General features: G+C 47.6%; 2 protein-coding genes across 2 annotated transcripts in view; one reads left to right on the top strand and one right to left on the bottom strand.

The window, feature by feature from the left end:
- The window catches only part of ZDHHC3 (zinc finger DHHC-type palmitoyltransferase 3), a 33,813-nt gene extending 29,207 nt beyond the window's left edge, over positions 1-4,606 (top strand). The window contains exon 7 of the mRNA XM_063156516.1: positions 750-4,606. Coding sequence (XP_063012586.1) covers positions 750-983 — 234 coding nt within the window. The 3' untranslated portion in view covers positions 984-4,606. The remainder of the gene's footprint in view (positions 1-749) is intronic.
- A 722-nt stretch (positions 4,607-5,328) lies between these two features.
- On the bottom strand, positions 5,329-18,384 carry TGM4 (transglutaminase 4). The gene is made up of 14 exons (XM_063176983.1): positions 18,215-18,384; positions 14,651-14,830; positions 14,413-14,516; positions 13,963-14,092; positions 13,210-13,328; positions 11,968-12,075; positions 11,241-11,415; positions 10,614-10,752; positions 10,247-10,350; positions 8,775-9,026; positions 7,776-8,123; positions 6,654-6,823; positions 6,163-6,299; positions 5,329-5,671 (listed from the first exon to the last, which is right to left on the bottom strand). The coding sequence occupies exons 1-14, from the start codon at positions 18,228-18,230 to the stop codon at positions 5,530-5,532; spliced, it is 2,124 nt and encodes a 707-aa protein (XP_063033053.1). The 5' UTR covers positions 18,231-18,384; the 3' UTR covers positions 5,329-5,529.
- Positions 18,385-25,887: the final 7,503 nt, after the last annotated feature.

Below are 25,887 nucleotides of genomic sequence, written 5' to 3'. Positions count from 1 at the left end.
ATCAGGAAAAACATGTCCCTGCCCAAATTTGATGGATTTGTTCTTTAAGTGCAATAAAAATGTTTGCTTTACTAAAAGTGACATTCTTGGAGGGAGAATGAATCAGAATGTTGACTGACCAAGGCTCCAGATCCATTTTGAAGCCTCCACAATAACCTGTACAGATTTTCTCAATTCCCAGCAGGTTATCTGGCTTGCACTGTGATTTGTCTTTGACAATTTGGTAAATGGAAGTTGTGTTCTTAAATATTTGCTCTTAACTGGCACAGAGTGAACTTCTAGTGACTAGCCTAGCTGTGGCAGTGGTAAATTCCTGATTGCTGGGAAAAGGTGCAGTATTTTGGCTGTGTCTGAACTATTGCAAAAAAATGCCCAGACAAGGTGAAACTCTTAAGTTGTAACTGCATTTTGTCACTCCTTGGGAGGATTTGAAAAGCTGTGTGAGAAGAGGTCCATGTTTCCCAAAAGACTGGCTTTTCAGAAGCCATCCCTGCACCCTAAAAATCAACTGATTCCAAAATACATCAGCAAGATTCAGACTGCCCATGAATTAGATCTGGTGTGAGGGTTTTGCTGTTAAATGTGGTGATGAAACTCTCAGTAATGCAGAGTGTCTGTCTTCATAGTTCACTCAAACTGGAATAGCGTCAACCTAGCTATAGGCAGGCAGTTCTGCATGTGCTGCAGTGCTTGGTGCTCAAACACCTGCTGTTAGCATGAGATGACCATCAACTCTTCTCTTCTTGCAGGGTATTGAGCGACTCAAAAACCAAAAGCCAACGTGGGAGAAGATCAGCGGCTGGGAAGGAATGAAGCTGGCGTTTGGAGGTGCCTTCTCCCTGGGTTGGTTCAACCCTTTCTCAAACCTGAACTGCGAGAGCCCAGTGCCAGCTGAAGCAGCTCCTGCGTCTGAAATAATGACCCAAGAAGAAATCGAGCAGTTTCTGGCTCGAGATGTTGCCATCCAAATGTTGCCTGACTAAGCAAAGCATCCTTCTCTTCCAGGAGAAGCTTTCAGGTGTTCTTTTCAAAAAATTATTACTTGTGCTGGAGATTTAAGGGTTGTTTGTTAACGTACTTTCTGGTGCATTAAAAAATTCAGGAGTATTGGTCTGGAACAGACGCTACAGCACAAGCAGAAGCAATGCAAATCTCCAGAGAGAGCTTCATAAGTGATGGGGTTCATAAGCTCCTTTCAGACCTGTGTCAGCTGCTTTATTGGTCTTTTCTTACATGGCATTTAAGGACAGTTTGTAATTGTCAGATAGATTGGCTCCAGTTCCCAGAAATGTGCCGTCCTAGGGAGTCTGGCTAATCTTTTGTTCTTACAGCCCTTTGGAAGACTAAATGTGTGATGGCAAGATTAGCCAGCTCTGAAGGTTTTCTGGAAAAATGCATCCTCTTTAGCCCATCCCATCCCATGGGTGCTGCTTGTGGGTTATGAGTGTTGCTAATGCACTGGTCTTAGCAGAGGTGGGATGTAGGGCTATGGATCCCACCCTGGGTGTGATTTCTTTGGGCTCTGAAATATCTCCAGGAGTTAATTTTTACCTTCTGTGCGTGTGAGAGTGCCCAGGACTGGTGGTGCTTGTCAGAGGTGGTGGTGGGCTTGTGATGGTGCTGGCGGGAGCATCGACCCATGGCCAGTGCAGCCAAGCAGGAGCAAGTGTTGGCTGGGATGCTGAGCTGCTGGTGCTGGTGGGGGGAAGCTTTCCCCAGGGCTGTGGTTCATTGGCATGTGAGATGTGTAGAGCGGGAGCTGCCTGGCCGAGCTCTGCAGCCCAGGGAGCAGGGAAGCAGTCAAAGCCAGGTCCCAGGGCTGTTTTTGCAGTGAAAGAGAGGGTGATGTGAGCACCCTGTGATGGAGGTACTACCTCTCTCTGTTTGACTTGTCCAATTTAGATGTTTCTCTTTCCTTGGTAGCTGGAGTTGGTGGAGAATTAATAGAGCCTCCTAATCTAACTGGGTCTAACATTGTACGTGCCATTACTCCAGGTTTCCTCTCACTGATTTTGCAGCTAGTCCCTGGGGAATGCTGGTGACCCTGTAGAAGGAACACCCATCACTCAAAGAGGGCACCACTGCAGGAGGCAGTGGTTGCAGCAAAGTCCTGCAGAGGTGTTGCCAGCTGCTGCATTCAGATGCACTGCAAACACTTGGCATCCTCCAGATGTCAGGCTAGTTTTAATTTAGACTGTTCTTCATTTGTGTTTTTGTTCCTCTTCTGTCATATCCCTTAGATTAATTGTCATTAAATTTGCAGGAGACTAGAAATGTGCTACTGGTTCCCCCCCACAGAACATGCTTGCTTTTATCTCCCCCTCCCCTTAACCTGTACCAAAGATAACTGCTTCCTCTCAAAAGGAAGAGAAAGGAGTTTTTGGGATGAAAGCATGGTATTGTGGAAGACCTATAGGAAGTTTTTATTATTTATAGGAGTAATATCAAATGGAATTTGTGCAAGATTATTTTAATGTTTATTTTTAACCCCTCAGAAAGCATCTTTGTGTGCATTGATTGTGTGACATTCAGGGCTGCTGTGGTGGGATGAGATTCTCTCCTGGACTTGTCCTCTGCCACAGCAATCCTTTTATCTGGCAAAGTAGTAGGAACAAATAGAGTGCCTTGGCTGTTAAGAGCACAGCTTCACCAAAATACAGGAGGTATTTCTGAATAGTTGTCCCATTCCCTGTTCTCTCTGGATGTCTCTTTGTCAGTGAAAAGCAGATCTAGAGAACATCATTAGGAATTGCATATTAATAACCTTTGGGTTAAAGGGAAACACCCCCATTTGAGGGGAAATGAGATATCCTCTCATGTCATTTAGTCATGAGGCCTTGGATGTCTGCCCTGTGCAGCAGGGTGCTGAGGGAAGAAGCTCCTCTTCTGCTCTAGCCTATGTTCCTCCCTGTCAGCTTCCCACAGGAGAGGGATGTCAGGGACATACACGAGCCTGTAAGGGATTTCCTTAGGCAGGAATGGCCATGTTGAAAGAGGAAGAGTGCCCTTTCTAGCTCATGTTTTCTAATTTTGCCCTGCTGCTCCACTTCTGCATCCAGGTAACACCCCTGCCTCTGGTGCTGTGTCTGCAGTGGGAATGGTGCTACAGGGAGGAACTAACCCACGGCTGAAAATCACCTTGAGGCAGGCATATGGGGGTGTCAGCTTGGGAGAGAACCCATGTGCTGCATTCCAGGGATGCTTCTCAGGACAGAGACCCTACTCTGGGACATGGTTTTGGGTAGGCATGGATGGAGGCAGCCAAATTTCTCCTCCACTCCCAAACCTGGTTCTCTTCATCATGAGAACATTTGTCATTTGTTCTGTTTCCCAGCTCTCCTATTCCTCAGGTGCTGGCATTTCTGGGTTTGTTTTTTTTTTAATAGAGAAAACAGAAAAGTAGTGTGAAGAGGAGGGTAAGAGCCAGAGCAGTCATCTCCTCTCCTCCAGTTACAGTCTGAATGAGACAGGGACGTGTCCCTGGGCCTTACACAGAGCATGGACAGCCAGCTCCAGCTGTGGTGCCCTCAAGACAGGGCAGCGTGACTTCCTATGCCCAGGAAATCAGTTCTGGTGTTTCTTGGCTATCAGTCTCCCTTGGCCTCTCCCAAAGTCCCAGTACCCCCTGGTGCATCTCCTTTCTGTCTCAGTGTAGTATGACAGCTGTCAGAAATCACAAGTCTTCACAAGTTGGAAAAATCTCTTTTATCCACAGCTTTTGTATAAACCTTCTTCTTTAAGGATTGACTGGTAGCTTGAGATCAAACGTGATTTACATGGAATTGAAGCTAAGCTCACTGTTTACCTTCCCTTCCTTCCCTCTGTACCCTTCTTGCCCTTTGTTAGGGCATGCCTTCATGTTCATACCATGCTGCTGTGGTCCTGGCTGATTCCCAGGAAAGACATCCTGGAGAATCTGCTTGTAGTGCCCTAAATTTATGGGGCTAGGGAGGATGCTCCCCCTGCACTGCTCAGTGGGACATGGTCTGCTGAAGATCCCAGATGTGATGGACAGAGCTGTGGCATATGTGGAAAGTGTTCTCATACTTCTCACCTGGTGTCTTCCACAACAGGTTTTCTATGCAAATAGGGAATTTACATCTCGTGAAAAAATGCATTTTTGCTGTTTGTAACTCCTTTTGTGCCTTTGGTCGCTGCTGTACTTTTTGAAGAGCTAATACTTCATCTGCCAAGCACCGCCTGCCCCTCTCTGCTCTGCGGATGGGATGTGCATGGACCCTGCACCTGCTCTGCCTCTGGAGAGGAGCTGCCACTCCCTGCCACTGTGCCACCACAGGAGGTGGCCTTTTGGGGACCCTGTGCTGCTGTGGAGTGACGCAACACTGTGGGCAGAGGGGCAGCAGGGGTCAGGGCAGCCTTGGCCCCCTCCTATGGCCTGGCAGCCACCTGCGTGCTCGTCTGGGAGCTCCCCAGATCTTTGAAATGCAGAAGAGTGGTTAAAACCTTTTGGCCTTTTTATGTCCTTTTTTTTTCCCTCTTCCATTTTTACAGGCTGGCACATAACCAGATGTAGTCACCGTCTCTTTTTTCTGCTCCACTGCCTTAATGCTTGAGCATTTGCCTTTTAAATAAACAGATAAATTACTCCCTGTGTGACCTGATTTCCTCTTTACTTGTGGAAGTGCTGGCAAACCCGGTGCCACTCTGCTGCTGGCCATGCTGTGGGACAGGGAGATCCCTTGCTAAAGGTGGGCTCGGGAGTTGCTGGGGTGTGCAGTGCAGTGGTGGGCTCCAGCTGTGCACAGCTGTTGTCTTCTCCAGTGTGACTGTGGCTGGAAGAGCTCCTGGTGTACACTGCCATTGAGGTTCTTCCTGTAGTCCAGCAGCATTCAGGGTGGAAGGGGAAGAATAGAGGTTGTGCATTTCTAGGGAAGCACTAGTAAGGAATGCTGCTGGAGATGGCACCTCTTCCAAAAATGCCTGAAAACCCCCAAAAACAGTGGGATAGGAAGATGTATGAAAAATGGTGTTTGGGGAGAATGTGCTGGGTTTGTTTTTCCTGAGCTCCAAACTCAACGAAATGCTCGTGCTGGTACATTCCCCAGATGGTCAGCTGGAAGGAGAGGGAATTACCCAGGAGGGATTTGCCTGAAATGTTCCTTGAGCTGCACAGCAGCCCTTGGTGCATTGAGGTCCCTGTGTGTCCTTCTGTGTGGGACCACAGCACTGCTGCCCCTCCCAAGCTCACACCCATCTCTGGCTGAAGCTGGTACCAGCACAAGCTCCAATCCCTGGTCCAAGATGGGAACGTCCCAATGGGTCCAGAGCCATCCCAGTGTGACAACATCACCAAACCAAATCACACAGTCAATTTTCACCATCTTTATTGAATCACAATTAACTGCAATCAATGCAGCTGTGCCCTTAAGGCAGTTTAATTCCCTTAGCTTTATGGCATTTTTGCTCTTTACTTTAGAAGAACTGTGAAGCAATCAAGAAGGCAAGAAGTGCCCAGTGATGAGATGCATTTAGCAAGGCCAACATTTGCACGCTGCCAAGGCACTGATCCTACTCAGTGATGAAGATGGCCTTCTCTGTAGAGATGCCTTTGATCTGGTTGGAGATCAGCTTGGCTACGATTTTCTTCTCTCCTAGTCTTGTCGGAGTGCATACTATTTCAGACTTCATGATCCTGCCAGGCATTATGTCCCTGAGGACAAAGGAACAACCAAAATAGTCTCAGCATTAATTCAGGTTATTTGCCACTTTTGAATAATTTCTCTTAAAGAAATAGTCACTGCATGTGTTTAGGGTGAGTATTCCCCTTCCCCCATGACCAATTTGCAGCAAGTGGGGCCTGGCATGGTGGTAATGCCTGGTGGTCCCAGTGATCCTGGGGACCTTCCCCGGAGTTCCCTGTACTGCTGAAACACCAAATTCAGCTCTGAGTGAAGCAGCTGTGCTCACACTTGCTGGGCAGCACAGCAGGAGCATGGGGGGAGTCCCTGTCATGCCCATCTGCCTTGAGCCTGTCAACTGCTGTGTGGGTCTTTCTGGCCAAATGTGGTGCAGTTTCAAACACAGCTGGCAAAGGTCCCTCTTACTGCAAATCCCCTAACCGCTTCTTTAAGGATATTTAAAAAAACAAAACCAAAACAAACAGAGTCCTGCCATGGTCATTTCATTGGCTCATCTCCTTACCCCAGCTCAAATGTTGTCATCTTAAATATGCCCAAGCCCTCCACCAGCAGCTTGCAGTTTTCCAGGGTCACATTCAGCTTGTTCTTGAAGATGAATGCACAGTTGAAGTCATTGTACAGAGTGGCTGTTTCTGGCATCTAGCAGAGGAGGAAAGAAAGAAACAAATCCAAAGACTTGGGATTAGAGGGGTAGTAAAGATGCCAGAGCTTCTGCAGGTTTGCTCACCACCAGCATGACAGGGGACAGCCCCTTCATATCCTTTCCACCCACCCGAAGCACTGTGTTAGATGGGGCAGTAATAAAACTTTGATTTCATGGCCGCTTTCAACCTTCAAATGAATGCTGAATAGCCAAATAAGATGCCAAGAACTGAACATCCTAGGAGGCAGCTGTCTGGGAGATCCTCCTGGGAATGCTAGCACCACCGTGGTGCTGGAGTGAGCAGAGCTTTAACCCTTGTCCTCCCAGAGCCCAGCTGGCAGCTGCCTCACCTGGACAGTGATGGGGGGATACTGGAATCTCATTGAGGTCTCCTTGGTGAGTTTGTCGTTGGTTTCCTTGACCTCAGCAATGGCAGTGACAAGGATGAGCACTTCATCTTCCACGGAGGACAGTGTCTTCATGTATGCATCAGGTGCTATTTTCAGGGGGATCTGCATCTCTGCAGGAAAGAAAACACAGCTTGGTGTTTCATCACATGCCCAGGAATTGGGTGGCAAAGTCGGCAGGATGTGGCACGAGCTGTATTTGCTGAGACCATCCTGCTTTCCCTTCAGTCCCTGCGGGGGGAAGCCCTCCTTCCCATGGGCTGCATTTGCATACCTGGCAAATGCAGCCCATGGGAAGGAGCTGCCTTTGTGTCCTGCCCTGCTGCATTTTGACTGCAACAGCATAGGAGTGAAAACACTCAGAGCTCATCAACAGCAAAGATTTTTTTTTTTGAGAGTGATTCATGCTAGGAATCAGCAAGGGTTGTTAATTATTTATCACTCGTTAATCTCTTGTTTAGCTAATTTCAGTTACATGGCTTGGGATCAAAAATACAACCTAGGTTACTCAAAGATGTGCACAGCACAGCAGCCAACAGCTCCAGGGATCAGCCAGGCAGGCAGTCGTGAAGTGGGAATTTGCTTGGGCAAAGAATTCAGAAAATAACACTCACCAGCATCACCACCACCCAAATTAGAGTGGCAAACAGAACAACTAAAAAAGGCTGAAATTTCCAGCCATCTAAATCCTGTGAGGGATATGATCCACATGGATGCACACAAAGCCTGTGGTGACATCTTTGATGTTCAGACAGTGAGGACAGGAGGGAGATGCTTCAGCACACCTCACTCATGCCATGAAAACCTCTGTCTGCCCACACTAATGTACTCCTAAATCACCTCCTTGAAGCTGCAGCAGGGCCTTCATGTTTTGGTCCCTGCTACAGAGGGATCCCAGTCTGTAACTGAGACTTCAAATGCAGTGAAGAGAGAGGAGGTTCTAGGCAGGCGGTTTCTGCTCTTCACAGAGTACAGGGCCTACACTGGTCTAGAGTGGAGCCAGTACAAACCCCAGACTGCTGCAGTGAATTAGACTACAGAACACAGCAAGCTTTCTGTGCTTACCAGATGGGCCTTCAAGAGTGATGATCTCCTTGACAGTTCCAAGATTGGCCTGAACGTCTCCAGTATAGTACTGCAGCTGGCAGGAGCCAATAAGGTCAACGGTCCAGTTCCCAGGAGCAGAGATCTTCACTGTGATGGCCATTTCCAGGGGATTGCCAGGATGCAAAGGTTCTGTATTGGCTATCTCCAGGTGGAGCCCAGTCTTGGTGACTGGCTCCTTCGGGACCAAAGGCTCGGTGTTGGCACCTATTCCCTGCAGAGTCGAAGCGTAGCCTGAACGAGGCATCAACCCCGAAGGGCGTAGGAAGCTGTAAGCTCTTTGCATGGACATCCTTTCCTGTTTGGAGCCTGGGTGAAGAGAAATATGGGTGACAACTGTATCTCAGTCTCCTCACCCAGAGCTATCTTCCCTTTATTTATGCTTTTGCTGATAAGCAGAGAGGATGTCAGAGCACCTCCAGCCTCTGCTTAGGACAATTTCTTGGTTTATGCTACCACCAAATCTAGCTGTAGCATTCTGGCCTGGAAGAATTTCCCGGAAGAGACAATTTAGAGGATGGATACTCTTAAATATTTCAGCCTGATAGTTTTGCCCTCCTCACTGAGAAGGTTTTAACAATCTAGGACAACATGGCTGGATCTTGAGAACTGTGAGAAGGACATGTGGGATTTCTGTTTTCCAAAATGGTTTGGGGGAATGTAAAGACAAAATGAAGAAATGAAAAAATAAAGCCAAGGTCAGTGTGACACAAGGTCCATCACTCAGCCCATTTCTTTCACTGTCTGGAAGCTTGCTCGTGTCCCTGAGGAGCAGCCTATAGGTGTCACTGCGGGCCTGAGGATGCCTGGGAGCAGTGCTGCCTCCCGAGGTCTCCTGGCCTTAGGCCGAGTTTGCCACTGCAGCTACTCCTGCAGTTTTCTCCTGGAAACCTGCTGTGGGGTGACCTGCAAGGTGGGGGTCCCCTCTTTGGCACTGTGTCAGAGGATGGGGGCAGTTACCTTCGGGGTACTTGTACTCCTTGGTGATGTCTACCCGCCTGTTCTGCCCCACGGCTTTTGTGCTGATGTTCTTGCCGATGGCTTGGGTCTCCGTGCCGACCTTGAAGTATTTATCCTTGCCGTTCACCTTCTTGACCACCCAGTAGACTCTGTCGGCGTTCACCTCCGCGTACACGAACTTGGCGTCGTAGGGCAGGTACACATCTCCTTCCCGCACAGCCTTCACCGGGCAGGGCCCACACTGGAAACGACCTGCAAAGGGCATTCGATACCAGCCAGCTTCACAAACACCTGCTGTGGCTCCAGTTTTTGCTCCACCAGGAATCTGTGGCCATGGCAGCTGATGCTTAGCAGTAAACAGCCCTCCAACTCAGTAATGAACTCCAAACTCTCTCATTTATCCCAGAGCTGCTTAGGAATTTTTTATAGATGACCAGGGTCTGGTAGGAGCTTTTGAATGTTTCCCCTCACTTAGATAATTTTAAAGTTAGAAAGCCACAGCTGAGTTTGATAAAAGGAACGGAACATAACGATGCCTTGACCAAACACGAGCAATGTGTTTTAAAGAAGTAGGTAAAATAGTGTAAAAGTAGGCCCACAGGATGCTAAACATAGCTGGAACCAGTGCATAAACAGATAATGAGGAATATGGTGGCTTTTGTGTAAATGTTACGTGACAAGAAACAACAGCACGTGCCCTAAGAGAAGTTCCAGGCAAGGTCATCTGTAACGCTGGGGGTACTTGGTGAGTATGACCACCAGGGACCCCTTCTGACAACTCCCCAGGACCATAAAAGGCCTTCCAGTAAGAGGCAGATGCAAGCAAATTAGTTCTAGAAGAAGCAATGTTTATGTACTAGCCATAAATTTCACTCTAATGAATATGTACGATCATAATGAAATAAATACCTTGTAAAATTTCATGATACACCCAATCAGAGGAAATACCCTCCGGGTGTTCAGCGTGCTGTAATAATGAATTTGAAGCTAATACTTCAAAATTGTGTTAGAAAGTTTCTTCCTTAGCCAATTTCAGTATGAGATTATTAAGTCAGCTGCATCCAGACACCTGTGTTTGATCTCTAGGCAATATTCCACTTTCTGCACTTCCCTGAGGATTATCCTTTTGGGTTTTTCCCACCTTCAAATTCCCTGAACCTGTGCAGGGAGTTTTGGTGGTCACTCCTCTCATCTACCAATGAACAGGCTCATGACCTCAATGATTTAGATGTCCTCTAACCCCTGAAACAAAATTCACATTCCCACATGGTTGGTTTTGTGCCTGCCAAGAAATGCTGCTCTTTCCATCCTGGGCTGAGGGGGCAGGAGTGCTGTTTCACAGTGTCACTGCCCTGGTGCATGAAGTTGTGTGTGGGGAGTACCAGGTTTGCTGACTGGGAAGCATGTTTTACACACAAAATGTCCCTGTCTCCCTCAGGAGTTGCAGAAGAGCCTTTCTAGGCAAATCTTACCTTGACTTTGCTCCTGAGGGGTTGAATCAATTGCCTGCCAGCCACTAAACCCATCTGGTATGTCTGTTCTCTTCATCCAGGCATCATTCCACACATGGAAGTTCCTGCGTGCATTTGGGTTGGAAAGAGAAGGAGTGAGTTGTTACAGCCTGAAGAGTCTCCTCCCTTAATCCTTTAGTAAGGGCATATTTAATGGGTACTTGCAGGTAACCCTGTGAAACCCCTGGCTTTCTCTCTCTCTCTCTCCCCCTCCAGGGCAGCAAACCCCAAGGAGTAGTGAAATTCTCAAAGGAATTTCTGGGGCTGGGAAATGGGGCACTGCAAGGCAGCACAGGGCATAGGAAGCATCAGCCCCACTTGGCAGTACCAGACAGAGTCGAAGGACAACGAGTTCAGCTTTTCTCCTTTTTCGTTCAGGTAAACATCAACCCTCAGGTTCTCCTCCGTGTCGTGGGCCGAGTCGAAGGTGCTCACACAGCGGCATGGCACCCCCAGGCAACGCATGACTGCAGCACAGACAGACAAAACACAGGGTCACAAAATCCCTCAGCCTGGCAGGCATCCTCTTACCTGACCCCTCTGCCCACCCAGGCTCCTCTAGAGCAGGTGCTCAGGACTCTGTCCAGATGGCTTTTGAACATCTCCAAGGATGTAGGTTCCACAACCTCTCTGTGCCAGTGCTTGGTCACTCTCACCGTGAAAAAAGCTGTTTTCTCAGGTTCAGACAGAACCTCCCATGTTTCAGGCTGTGCCTATCACCACATTGGGTGTCAATGAGAAGAGCCTGTCTGTGCTCCACTCCTTCCTGTCAGGTATTTACACACAAGGATCACACCCCCAAAGGCTTGTCTTCTGTCTGAGCAGTGCTGGCTCCCTCAGCCTCTCCTTACAGACAGACCCTGGCACCTCTGTGGCTCAGAGGCACAATGATTTGGCTTACTAGCACAGTAATTGGGGTGTCAGAGAAGGGAGGCAGGTCATGTTCACTGCTCACCTGTGTTGAGGACTCCTGCAAAGACCCAGCACTGGCCATAACGCACTGGCTTCTTGGTTTTGTAGTACTTCTGCAAAATCGTCACACTCCCAATCCAATCCATAGGGGATGTTCCACTGACGTAGTTCCCTGACCAGTTCCCCAGCAGGACTCCGCTGTCATCGTTGGCATTAACCTGTGGCCACACATACATGCAGAAAAATTAAGGGATGAGGCTGAATGAGGCTTAAACCCCACAGTCTCGGCCTGCCCTGTGGCTTCCCTGGTACTCCACAGGCATGTGAGACCCCTCAAGGCTGCTGGTCCTGGCTGGGGGCTCCCCTGGTTAGAAACTCCACCTGGATATCTAGAGGGAGGTGGAAATTCTGCTCAGGGCAGTAAAGATTAACTCTGCATCCTGTGTCTTAAGCCACAGGGCTCCAAAAGGGTCCCAGCACAGAGAATAGCTACCCACCCAAAACACAACCCTTGTGTTGGCCTCACCAGCACAGCTGATGAGGAGGGACAACCACTGGGGCAGCTGCAAGCTTTGGAGATGGGAACGTGCTATATTTTTGTTTGCCTTTTCTCTCCACCCCAAAGCGCCTTTGTCTCTTTGCTTGCAGTTTCCCAAAGGAATCCCTTTCAGATGCCTCCTGAAATGGTATTCATGGTCCCAGGGAAAGAAGAGCAAGTAAGGTTGAGGGAGGATATGAAGGGGCAAAGCACTTCACTGAGAGAGGCTTACCAAAGCAGACATGGCTCTGGACACATGTGCAGGATCCCTTCTCTGATCCAGGCTGAGCTTGCTTTTGTCCAGCAGATACATGCAGGCATCCAAGACAAATTCCTCAAACTGTTTTGGGGAGAAAACGGAGATATTTTTATATGCTGCTCTAAAACAGAATTTGCTTGTTATATTGAATTTCCAAGGCTGTGGGCCTTCCCAAAGCTGTTCTCTCCAAACAAGGGCTAAAATGAAACCCAGCCTTGTAAAACAAAAGGCTGTCTCGAGTGTCTTGCAAATACAGTTGAAACCTGACCCAGCAATCTTTACTCCTGTGTACAAAAGTCACCAACATCACCTCCCTGCAACTCTGCAAATTACTCACAAGAGTAATGAAATTTTAAGATCTCTACTGATATTTAGTCTATTGACATAGGCACAAAATGAACCTTGGAAAAAAGAAAGGTACGTAAATGCTAATTATTACAACAAAGATTCATAATTAGCAATTGCTGATAAAGCTCCATGAGGTCCAGTTCACAAACATGTCAAACATATGATCCAATGCAGCTTGTCAGAATCAATATCAATTCTCATTGCTTAACAGCAGGATAAATATTAGGATAGGAACAGCCCTGCAGATGATGCCCTTTGGCCCCTTTAGTGTAAAGGCATCAGTGTGAGCACCTTTGGGCTACGTATGTCCTGCAGATACATATTCTGCAGATAGCCTGCAAAAATTGTAGATTTATAAAACAAAACAAAACAGAAAAAACCCCAGGTTTGAATGTTTTTTGCTGCAGATTTCTGCCTGGATAGCACACAGCTGTCAGTGAAGGCACCAATTGAAAGGTGATAATGTCTGCCAGTAATTTTACCCTCTTTATTCCTGACTATGATGCAACAGGTAAATCAGATTTTTTTTCCCCATCAGCCCTCTCCATGTCTCATTAGCTGACTAACAGCACCTACAGTTGCATGAGAGCAGGAATTCCCTTATGTGAATTTTTTCAGTCAGAAATATCCTGTTCCCAGTTTCCACATCCTTTACCAGGGGAGTTGCATCATCTGATTATAAACATGCCACTTAACCCCACTCTCCAGCTGTGGGTGGGGAACACACATAGGCACACAGGTTACTCTAAGCAGGTGAGCCCTCCCAGTGAAGCTGGCAGGGTCATTCCAGCACTTTGAGCTCCTCATGGGCTCCATGCTGAAGGGATGAAGAAGGGCTATAGGGCTGACAAGACAGCTGTGTTTTACCTGCCCGAAATTCCAGGGCCTGTCGTAGATGCTGTACGCAGACCCAACATAGATGGTGCCAGTGTCGTTGAGCACGTATTCCTCCTTCTCTGCATCATTGGACATGTAGACAACATCATCTGCAGAAAAAAAATCCCTCAGATGTCAGGTGGTTTGCAAACCCTGTATGAAATCTTCCATGGAAAGCTAAACTGGGGTAACCAAGGATCTGCAACATTCACACCAACAGATGACCATGCAGCATCCCCATTTTTTTGCTCCTATCATGAAAGGATTTCCAATAAGACTAATCTTTAATTTCCCCCTGTAGGTCTATTGCTATGTGACCACTCTTCTATTATTGCAAAAATCTTACTAGTGAACACTGTGGAGTACTAGGTAAGCAGCAGAGAGAACTGGGGAACTGATGCCCACCAACCTCACAATTTTTTATTCTGGTTATTTTTTTCTGGATCTTAAGCCAACACAATTCTCTCAGTTAATCAGGGAAACAGAGAGGGATGATACAGAGGTGCAAACAGATGTGACAGATAGATGTCCCTCTATGTCCCAGCACTGGAGAATATCCAATGAGGAGCTGGCTCGTTGCTATTGCCCAGCTTCCCACTGTCTCCATGAGGACGCTGCTTACAGTGTTTTATGGGGAAAAAGCAACGTATGTAAGAAAGAGAATAAGGAAAATAGGAGGCAAAATTCCATCTGGAACAATCCCTGGTAGAAGTAATTATCACTCCCAGTTGCAAGACCACTCACCTTCACACCAAGGATTGAACAAAAGGTAGACAACGCCATTTTCAGGCTTGTAAATGTTACTGCCAGTCTTCACTTGCATGTTGTATATTCCCACAGGGGCATTGGGCGCGCTGGTGATGGACAGCAGGCACTGAGGAGACAACAAGGAGAGACAGCATGAGGGACACCCCACCATGGCTACATGCATGGCACAAACATGGTGCCACAGAGCTGGCACGAGTGGCAAAACTGGGGGCCATGCAGATCCCTGTGGGGAAAGAGGGGAAGGCAATGGGATAGGGCAAAGCCTGCCTGTGCATGGGGGGATCAATGAAATAAGCAGGACAAGGCTGCTGCCCATCTAAAATCACAGAACTAAAGGAAAGCAGGATGGGGGTATGAGGATGCTTTGCTCTGTAGCTTCTGATGGGCTTGGTACTGGGCATCAGGCTCCTTGCCCACAAGCTTTACCTCTTTGCCTTTCCTCTCAACCATGGAGATTTTCCACCCATTGAAATCCTCTCTCTCCGGTTTCAGAGACAGCAGGCTCCCCCTGTTTTTCATTGGACTTTCACCTGGAAACAAACCCAAGACAATATGTGTGAGGGTTGCACAGGTCTGCAATGCCTGTGCAGTGCCAGGAAGAGGCAGCTGGATGCTCCTGGTGCTCTCTGGCTTTGCCTGGTGGCCGCAGAGGGACCCTGCTTACCGATGCCAAAGCGCAGGGTCAGCTTGTCGGCAGCCCTGAGCTCCCTGCTGAGGCTGACCTGCACCTGGAAGGGCTGCCCGCGCCGCACCACCAGGCTCTGGATGTTGTACCCATCCGTGTGGTGCTGCCGCGTGTTCTGGCTCTTCAGAAAGTCAACCCCAGTGACCTTCAGACTGCTCTCTGGAAAAACATTAGGAGAAAAGAAGAGTTGGTGATTTTCTCAGTGAAAACAGTTTTCTTTTTCTTAATGCAGCCCTATGAGTCATCAAAATATCTAGAGTAACAAGAGATCTAGCAAAATACAATATAAAATCAAATCAAACATTAAAAAAAAAAAAATCAAACAATTTAAAGAAACTACTCAGAGGTGAACCTCAGACCCCCTGGGCGGACATGGAGGGAGAAGGAGGAGGCAGAACCATGTTACAGCAGCTCAGGGCCAGATAGTCAGAGGGCAAGGCAGGAACTTGTCCCTGATCTGGATGGGTCACTGCAGAACACTCACCACAGAGCACTGCTCCCCTTCAGAGGGGCTGCTTTTCCCATTTGGCTTCAGCAGATATTTACTCCCCAGCAAGAATCTCTTGCAAGTGCCTTGCTCCCATCCATTCCCAACACAGCAGCTGATTTTTAAGACACAATATTTAAAATGACTGCCTCCACTCCTGCAACTCTGGATGGGATCAGGGCCAGGAAAAGCCTCAGCATCTCTGTGCCCAGTGGTTCAGGGCTGTAGCATAGGAGTGGAACTCCGAGAGGCACAACCCAGTGCTACACCTGAACAAAAAGAAAGCCCTCAGCTTTAAATGATGATGGAGATTTGGGGGTCACTGCATCAGGCTTTGGCAGGCTGCCCAGCTGTGACAAGAAAAGCCAGAGCATGCTGGAATGTGGCTGAGCTGTATTTCTTCGGGAGCGTTTATGTCTTGTACCTGCCCATCAAATATCCTCAAAGGATGAATTCTGTGTGAACAGCAGGGAGTAACAATACCTCATAAGCACTCTTCTCATGAGTGATTCAGATGAAGACATGGGAGAGGCAAAAACGGGTTACGGTAACTTTGATATTAGCAAGTCAAAAGCATAATGGTTGAAGAGATTAATTCACCAAATGTCTTGACAGATTTGCATGGTACCTGGCAACAATGTTATTATCAACAAGAACCATCCCTAACACAGAAGAGGCTGGAATCTGCTGGTAGCTAGTGTGGCGTGAGAGATGCCACATGCAGGGCTAGTCCCAGGGCAGGCTGAAATCAGCAGCACACTCCTTACTGCAACCTGAGCAGCGAGTGCAGCCCTGAGTAAACAGAACCCACCACCCATGGATCCCCACCAAATCTCTGTGTATTTCTTCTTCGTAAATATATAAACCATATTTATCTTCATTACATACCAGATATAACTGGCACAACAAATAGACTTAAAATTGACCAGCATCTTTTGTTAACTAGCTTAATATTTGAGTGCTTTTTTGTTTGCTTGCTGCATGCCAGTAGCCAGCCTTGGGCTGATATTTTGCGCAATGGGGTGTGTGTGCATTTGTGTCAAAAAATTTCAGCTGGAGGTAGCTACTCAACCCTCTTGAGGACAAAGAGGAAGTGCATCTTCCTCAGCATTAAGAAATCTCCAAACATTAAAGTTGCTCAACATTGTTCTTTATGGAAAACCCTGGCACTGGGCTGAGAAGATACCAGAAAGCCTTGGTCCTGGAAGAGGGATGCAAAGGGACATGAGAGTTGAACACAAAGGATAACTGTAGGAAAGGGCCCAAGGAAATCCATCTATACAGCATTTCTTAACTTAGGGACTGCATATCCACCCCATTTCTGGACATCACACCAGTGCTGTTGAGGATGCACAGGGAAGAATCACTGACAACAGCTGCCCTAGAGCACGGCCTGACCGTGCTGAGCACTGTGCCAAAGACCTGTCTCCACTCAGATGCCCGTCAGTTGTGCAGTGTTTATTCCTGTGCAAACACACCTGCGATACCCTGTGACCTGACTGGCACGGCGTCCTGTGCCAAGGAATGCCTCAGAGCGAGCCAGTGGCGCACCCATCACCACATCCCAGGGGACTTGGCCACAGCTTGCCTTCCCTGGGCAGCCCTCACCTGCTGCTTTTGTCTTCCTGCCCTGCTTCCTGCCCTGGGCATGGAGCTGAGCCCCCACACACCCTGAGTCTGGCTGCCTGCAGGCACCTTTGTGTGCCAACATGGAAATTCATGATTTACAGAAGAGCTGAGTATAGCTAGAACACGCAGGACAGAGGCTCAGGCTGCGAGAGGCAGTCCTGTTTGTGCTCATTCCTGGGCCAGACCAGAAGCAAGCCCAAACCTCAAATCCTGTCAGATTTCTTTTCTTTTTTTAATGGAAAAAAAATACAAGGCAATATTTTGTTGCCTATTTCTATGATTTATCCTTTATAGAGCTCCTTTCTACATTAACCCACAAGCCCCATTGCATCACTGCCTGCCTGGAGAGATGTTCAGAGCTTCAAGAGAACAGTGATCAAAGATGGGCACCTTGTCACTGGTAACTATGTGGGGCCTTCTTTCCCTTATGATGAGGAGGTGATGGAGTTTAAAAAACCTATAAATATGGAGCAGGGTACTTACAGTATCTCTGGCTTCAGTGGGAACAAGGGCTGCTCAGAATGACAGAAGGGAATTGGGATGAAAACTGCAGTTTCTCAAGAGAGAGCACAATTTGGATACCTGTGCTTACTCCTGATTTTTGCCCAGGCTCCAGGCAAACACTCATGCACATCCCAGAGATGTGAGATCACATCCCAAAGATGCTGCAGTCCAAGACTTCTTGGCAAATTTCAACTCATACGCACTCAGAGCACAGAGGTTTGAGACTGAGGGACTCAGAGCAGTGTTAAAACATCCCTCCCCTGCTGAAAGCCATGGAGACCTGCTCCCAACCCTGCTGCGGGCACCACCCAGCCCACATGGGCATCTGCTCAGCTACATCCCAAACCCCAGGGGTTCTGGGCATTCTGGGGCTGGGCTGGGCTGGGCAGTGGTGCTGGTTCAGCAGCTGCTGCAGGAGTGACCCAGGCACCTTTCTAGGCAGGTGCAGCAGCTCCTGACAACAGGGCAGGCAGGACAGCCATGGGACAGAGCTCAAGCCCAAATAAATCCTCCTTTTGGTTATTTTGAAACTTCCTTCAGATGCTATCAGCCATCACTAAAGAGCAATAATCTACATGATAAAGTAGCCTGAAAGAAAGAAATTATTTTAACATTGATGTGGAACAAGTTTAAAAGAGCTGCATTTCTTTCCCATTATCACTGACAGAACCAGATGTCTACAGGTTGAAGAACAGTGATGAAAAATGAGCTATGTCTTGTAGTTAGTTTACCAATCTGTCAAAAACAGAATTTGCACAGCTAGAGCAAACTGATCCCCTGTGAGCAGCGCTGGCATCAAAACTTCTTTCCTCAAGGTGTCACCCATAGCAATCAGAGAGCTGAGAACCTCTGGAGCTGCAATTCTCCCTGCAGGAGACTTGCCAAACCTCACACCTAACATATGTCAAGCATCAAAAACTCACCAGTGTTGCTGAACATGGTTCTTGTCAGAGTTTCTACCCGAGATGCTTGCAGTGCCAGCAGCTTCCAAACACCTGAGCAGTCTCTGCCACTTGCTTCTGAGTGTGGAGAAGGAAGACAGGCTGCCCTTTTTATCTGTGCCTTGCTCTGAGGTGTCAGCAGGTCCACTGCCAAGGGGTGGTGTTTCAAGAAAGGAAGTTCCTGTGGAAAAAAAAAAAAAAAAAAAGACTACAACTCCCTCTGCACATAGTCAGACCCTGAAAAACAGCGAAACTTAAATCCCGACTCATATGGAAGGTGAATTTGCATAATCAGATGACAAGTGGACAGACCCTTCACTGACAAACAGTAAAATCATGGGCTAGGTGAGTAACAAGAATTCACCTAGGCCCTAATATCCAGGTCACCAGGACTGCAACTCCAGGGCTAACTCTACAAGGAGGCACACAAGCATTTAATCCTTAGGAGAACAGAATTCCCCATTAGGACCAGTCTAACATGCTTATAAGTTAATGAGGTTTCTGTCATCACATTTGGGACAGAAATACTTGGAGCCATGGGCTAAAATCCAGCATTTACACATGTGGGTTGAAAAGCTGAAGGATCCTAGCACTGGCCCCCTCCCCGCAGGATGAGGTGGACCTCAAGGGACACAGCCCAGTGGGAGCACTGAGTGGGAAAGAGGAGAATCAGACTATGTCCAGGAGGAGAAAGAAATGTGATGGAACAGGAGCTGTTTGCTGGCTGCTCTTTGCTGGCAGCTCTGCCAAAGGTCTCTGCCAGGACATGGTTGAACCCCACATGCCCCACAGCCATCCTGGTCCTCAGGGCGACCAAAAGTGGAGAGATGAGCCTACACCACAGAGAGGAGAGCTGGTGGTATACAGGCCACCAGTGACATGGGCACAGTGCCCAGAAAGAGAGACAAATGTCCCCAGGCACCCAGAAACTTAGAGGTGGCTCAGCTGTGGGAGCAGCCTCAGCCTCCTGATGCCCCCCTCAATAGGAGCTGCCCAAGATTCAGCAAGGTAGAATTCTGTTTGCAAGGCTGCCCTGTCTAAATGTGGGTTCTTCCTAAAGAAGATCTCTCTTTGGAAGCCTTCAAAGGCACCGACTTTTCTCCACTGGTTTGGGTAAGCATATATTTCCTTTTGGGAGGACAGTTTCCCTTGGTGCAAACGCGGAGCTGAGTTAGCAGATACCACCCTCCGAGCATGTCGCTGCTTGCTGGCAGGTGTATGTTGGGTGTCCTTGCTTGAGAGCATGACTAGGGCACCACAGGGCACCGAGGGTTCAGCACACATCCCTAATCTCACTGGACATCTGAAGATGAACAAGAACATTGGAACCACCAATGTTCTCAGCAGACGGAGCATCACTCAGCATTCAGCACCAGACAATGCGCTGGCAATTGCATATTTCACTATTGACAAAAACACTGCAGCCCTGATTTACCTTTCCGTGTCCCTTTTATTCTGCATTTCCTTCCTCCTAGGGGGTGAAAGACATTTTTGTTTAGGAGCAGTATGGGATGAAGTGAAGTATACACGGAATGTCAGTACAACAACATAACCAGTAATGCGTGTAATCTGAACATTTATGATATATCTTACTGGTTTTCACTTAACTGCAGCAAGAGTAATCCACATCAGCTGAAGTCACTGACAGTAGTTTCCTAATCCAGTCTCAACCTGTTTTATACATCATTCTATGCTTGGTTGGAGGCATCTTAAATTGTGTTGACACAATAGTCCTACAGCAAAATTACAGATTTTTGCAAACAGGAACAGATTTATATTGGTAACACTTTGCTTCTGAAAAAATGTTCTATATTTGTGCTGGAGGGTGAGCAAGTGAAGCAGGGCATGTATTCAACAGAAGTCATTCTTCCAGTCCTGTGGAGTTTTGCAAAACTTTGATTACAACAGTGTGCTTGTCCTGACCCTCACTTTAAACCTCAGAGTTCAAGGAAAGATTGTAAAAATTACATGGATGTGGGTCCTGCCCTGCCACCTTTGAACTTAGTCCATCTTGGAAGGTGGCTGATCTTTTTTGGCGGGGAGGTTTGGCCATTGGGGCATGGTTTCAGTTCTCCTTTTGCTTTGTGCAGCTGCTGTTCTAGCCTGCTCCCATTATCTTTCTCTACACACTGGTAGTATCTCAATTCAACAAAACTAAACCTGGCACATGGTACCACGCTCCCAACACAACCTCCCGCCCCTGGCTCGTACCAGCCTGCCCTGCCAGGAAAGGCCATTGAACTCTAATACTCTCCAGCAGTTGTTGGCAAGGTCTGAGAAGAGGAATTTCAGCTTAAACTACAGGAATGTTTTTAAAAGATGTGGTTTCAAGTTTTTTCACGTTGTCAGCAGATGATCTCTATCTTTTTACAGATAAACCTCCTGTCTTTGCTGATCAGAGTGGCTGGCTATGGTTCAGCTCCATGGCTTTTTTCTTCTTGGTGAAGCAATGAAAAAGCCCATTTTAATTTCTTTTTTTTACCCCCAAACAGTTTTAACCATTAATCACTTCAATCATTCTCATAAAACTATCCTCTTTTAATTAACAGTAGGAGAAGAATTTTTTTTTTCCCCTACAGGCAATCTCCCTATTCCCAATAATTTCAGCAACTTACTTCCCAGCTTGCAAAATAAGACAACAGAGGCGGTCAGCCTTATCTACATCTGTCTGTTGCAAGGTCACCTTATTAGCTGGCACAAGAAATAAAATTAGCTGGCAAACAAATAAAATAAAATTCCCCAGTGGCTGCTCCCCTATTTGCAAGCTTGTCTTTTGTCACAGGTTTTGTTTATTTTGTGTATCAAAAATGACAAAACAAGTCAAACTTCCAGAGCATGACCACAAGTATTGATGCCAAATACGAAAGACAAATCCTTAGCTTAACGTTTTCATTCATTTGCAACCCCATGAGAAGCTGCCCTTTATGACAGCAATTTACTGAGCTACATTTTTTATAAACACCTGAGGCTTCAAGTTGATTTTGTTTTGTCGGGTTTTTTTTCTATGTCTAGTCAGAGTATACTCAAAATAAATAAGAAATCAAAAGGCTTCCTTTTCGGCGGTCTGAAAAGGTGAAGTCATCATCTCAGCCTTCCCACGGGGTTGCTCTGAGGTGTCAGAGGGTGAGCAGTGCATCTGGCATGGAACACATGGACACAGCCCCTGTCTGGGTCCTGATGGCACCATGGTGAGGAGATGTCCTCCACTGACCACAGCAGGACTGCTCCCATGTGCACCACCTAGTAGGTGTTGAGTCCTGCCTGAATCACAGCCTAGGGAGTGATAAGTAGTGAGAGATCTTGGGGGTGTCAAAGACAAAAGAAGCACAGAAGAACAGCCTAGGATCTGGTCCATCTAATTGGAACTAGATTTGAGGTGCTACGTAGGTCCTGCTCTCACAATTTCATTCAGATGTACCTCAGTCTTTAGGAATGTCCTAGTACTGAGACACATCACATCCACACAATGATCCTGGCGTGCCAGTTACTCTGAAAGGAGCATTGATTTGATCACTTCTCACTCACACACTTTGACCATGGACCATGACAGTGGTCTGTGCCCACAAGGCATCCCATGTATCCAGCAGGCAGATTCACTTCTAATCCAACATGAGCCAGCTTGTGGTAGGCATTCGGACGTCAGGGGTTGATGAAAGATGGCCAAGCCCAGATCTTAACTGATTCCAAGTCATCTGGCCCCAGGTATCTGGTAATGAGTTTCTCACAGGCAAATACCAGAGAAGTGATTGATGCCAGTATAATTATTATGGAAATTCCACTGTTTCACAGCATCGTGAAGTCATAGACTACCCTGAGTTTTAAGGGACACACAAGAGTCATGGAAGCCCTATTCCTTCCTTCCAGCTGAATGCTGAAAGAGGATTTTTGGACCTAAGTTAGGGATATAGGTGACTGGCTTTGGGCATTCACCTGCAGAAGGAATGAAAACTGTTATCACCCTGTGCCCAACCCAGCACCACCCAAGGGCTCTGCTCCTGAAGAAGGCAAAGACCGAGATCAAATAGTGACCATTCCTCCACATATATAAAACGTAGACTTCCAGCTACTCAGGCAAAACACTCTCCCTGCCCTGAAAGAGACGTTCTGTGGGCCCAAAACCTGAGGTTTTAGACCACTGACAAAAGAGAGAGCTGCTTTAAGAGCAAGCCAAAATTCTATGATGTTAAAATATTTTTTAAGATCCCTTTCCTGGCAAAGGTGCAAAAGGCAAAATTGCAATATCAGTCCAGATATATGGAGCAACAACGTGTGAAGGCTGAACCTGGAATTTCAGTACTATGACTTCTTGACCCTCAGTTCCAGTACAACTGTTGCACTGGAAACACTGAAATATGCATGCTCCAGTGCTGAGATATTATGTGTTAGTCTAAAACAACTCAATATATGGTACTTCTGCTTCTCGGCAAAATACTGGAGAATTTTGAGCAATAAATTACAAGAAAGATCTCCATCGTGTCCTGTTTTAAAAATATTTGCCCACTTTTTGAACCTGATGAGCCAGCTAGCCTCTGCTGCTTCCTGCAGGCAGGAGTTCCTCATCCAAATGACACACTGCAAGAAGAGGAAGCTCCTTTGGCTTTGACGCTTGCTGGCTTCCCTTGTGGCCCTCGTCAGAGGAGACAATTGACAGCTCACCTTCTCCATTATTCTAGCTTACTTTCTCCATGCAACTTATGGTCTTCTCAGCCCCTGTTACAAAGCACCATGATCTGTTTTGCAGTCTGAATGGCCCCAGGCTGCTAACTCCCTCCTCACACCTTCATCCCATCCAGAGACCTGAAATGGGGAGAAGGACCGCCCTCACCATGCCATCCCATAACCTACAGAGTGTGTTTGAAAAGGGTCCAACTAGTGGGTGGGTGTAGTTATTCCAGGGCTGTATCCACCCTACTGCCACTGACCCATGAACTTGCTTGCATGTATGACCACACTGACTGATTGCAGTGTGAACACATACCCACAGCCTACACCTAAAGCAAACAATATGAAAAGGTACGAGGAAAAATAAAGCAAAAGAGGGCTGCAAAAAATAAATGGTAAGGGCAAGGAAATCAACAGCACAAATATTGAATCAGGGATAAAATAGTTTATCCATGTATTAAAAACAGCTCCAGCAAACAAGGAAAATACTGAAAGAATACCTTCCCACCTACAGGATATGTGTTAGGTTGCAAATGTTTAAGTGAGAAAACAGAAACTTGCATGCCAGTGTCTTCGAGTAGCATTTCTTTCTGCAGGGGAGGTGTACCAACTTCTTCCACCTGTCTGTGTGGGTGTGTGAGTATACACATCAAGATGTACATGGTCTGCAGACTACAGGTCACACTGAGCCATGCTGCATTCCCGCCAGCCAGCGCTGCAACTGAAATTGTCACGTGGTGGGAAGGGAGAAACTTCCTAGACCAAAGTTTGCAGGGAGGAGATGGTCCTGCACAGTGCTGCACCAGAGCAGACCAAAACCACAGGAGGTCCAAAGGTTTTGTCCCATCCCTGAATGTATCCATCAAGTGGCAGTCTCCAGGTGTGGCAGGACTGACTGAGCCAGGGGATCTGTGGCTATTTGCCCTGGAAAATGACCAAGCTAGGGTATTCCCACCCACCCCTTGTCACAACATCCAGGCTATTGTCCTTCACAGCAGCTCATGATGCTCCTCTCCATGACTACCAGGGTTTTCTAGGAAGCACATTCATGCAACACTGGTTCCTAGCAGAATCATGCCTGTGATTGCCTAACACTGGAGTGTCCTGAAGGGAAAAAGTCACTTAACTTACCTCCTATCTGGATGAGGAAACAGTCAACTGGCATCAGAAAATATATTTGTAATGCCTCATCCTTCCCTGGGGCACTGCTCATTTCTCCCTAAGTGTTGCCTTAATTTACTGACAGCAATTAGGGTCGAAGCCCTGGCTGCTGTTCAGACATTGCACACTGCAGGTGCCAGTGCGAAGCAGAGCTGTCCAACTCTCACCTCTCGCTGCAAAACCAGAGATGCTCTGCTTGTGCCAAGGGAGGCCCCGAGCTGCTCACACGGCCGAGCCCCAGCCCCAACTCCCACAGGCAGCGCCAACTCTCACAGGCTCACAGTGAGGAAAATGAGGAAAACTGAGCAACAGGTTCAAAATGTACAAAAAGTGGTGGCACCATCTACAGCACCCCACCTACTACCACTCCTTGCAGCCCTTCCCTCTTGCTTATTTCCATTGCCATGGATTTATCCCCTCAGGGTGCAGTGGAGCCTCTGTGTTCTGCAAAACCTGTGCAGGGGCTAAGCACGGTGTGCATCATCTCCCCTCAGCAAAATGGGAGTGGGAGGCCCCACCCAGGAGTTCCTCAGGCTTTAACCCAGCAATCCCTCAGGACTTCAAGGGCATGAAGGGAGCTGCTTAGGAAATCTTGGCAATTAGTACAGCCACTCAAAGACACCCTTCCTTAAACCTCAAGGGAAAATTGAAACAATGAATAATGTTAATAAACAGTCAGAAACCAAAAAACTTGGTTGGAGAGTGAATAGCATGGCTGGCTGGCTGGCTGGTTGGCTGCTCCCAGGGCAAACAGTCTCCTGTGTGTGCCAAGTGCTGCTGCTGGCCATGGGTCACTGTGGTGCTGCACACAGCCAGGGGATGGAGTAACACAGCTTCCCGGTCATCCCTCTGGGCACCCCACGCTGGGGAGCTGCAGCTGGTCAGCCCGGCCCAGCCCTGGGAGCCATGACTAATACTGCAAGAGTACAAGCCTCTGGCAGCCCAAGTCTGCATGGTGCCTCAAGGGGGAACCTCCTTTCTGTGGCACAGCAGGATTTAATGGGAACTACTAAACATGGAGGCAGAAGGTCAAACCAATTTCCAGTTATAGATGGTGGTAATCATGAAACTGGCCCCTAGGTCACAGGAAATCCATCTGTCTGCCCAGACGGGATGGTCACCAACACCAGATTGAGTCACTTGAGGTTCTGTCTAGCTGAGTCTTGAGAATCTCCATGGGCAGAGACCCAGCTGCCTGCATAGGCAACTAACCTCCTAGTGACATTTTTTCCCCTGATGGCCAGCTTGAAAGTCCTAAGAAACAACCTGTGTCTGTTACCTTGTTTGGTACTGGCCATTTCTGTGCTGCCTCTGGAACAACGTTCCAAGGCTGATTGGGTCAGCCTGAGCCTTCCTTGTCTCCAACCAGCCCACATCCCTCAGTCTCCTCCTAGGCCCATGCCATCTTGGAATCCTTGAGCCAGATCAGTTTCCTGCACCCCTCCTGAATTTGGGGGTCCAGCACTGGATAAAACACTCCAGTTAGAACCACTGACTACGTTAGGACTCTGAGAGCCCCACTGGGACTGGCTGCCCCTGTCCAACCCACAGGGCTTCTCCCTCCTCCCTGCCCATGGCCCAGGACCCCATCACAGATTTTACAAGCAAGTTGCTGACCTTTTTTTGGTATTCAATACCTGGAAAGAGACCTGCCTTAGAAAGGGTGCTGAAACACACAGCCCAACAGCATAAAGCTACAAGGTGTTATTTTACAGTCTAAAGTACTTTGTTCTGTCCTCAGGAAGGACAACATTCTCAGGAATGTTGTCTTCTTCAATTCTTTCCATTAAAAAGTCACATGGTACAACACTCCGCACACTTGATTCTTAGGG

The sequence above is a fragment of the Melospiza melodia genome, chromosome 1, assembly GCF_035770615.1.
Source record: "Melospiza melodia melodia isolate bMelMel2 chromosome 1, bMelMel2.pri, whole genome shotgun sequence".
Taxonomy (NCBI): Eukaryota; Metazoa; Chordata; class Aves; order Passeriformes; family Passerellidae; genus Melospiza; species Melospiza melodia.
This window is presented reverse-complemented; position numbering and strand designations above follow the sequence as displayed.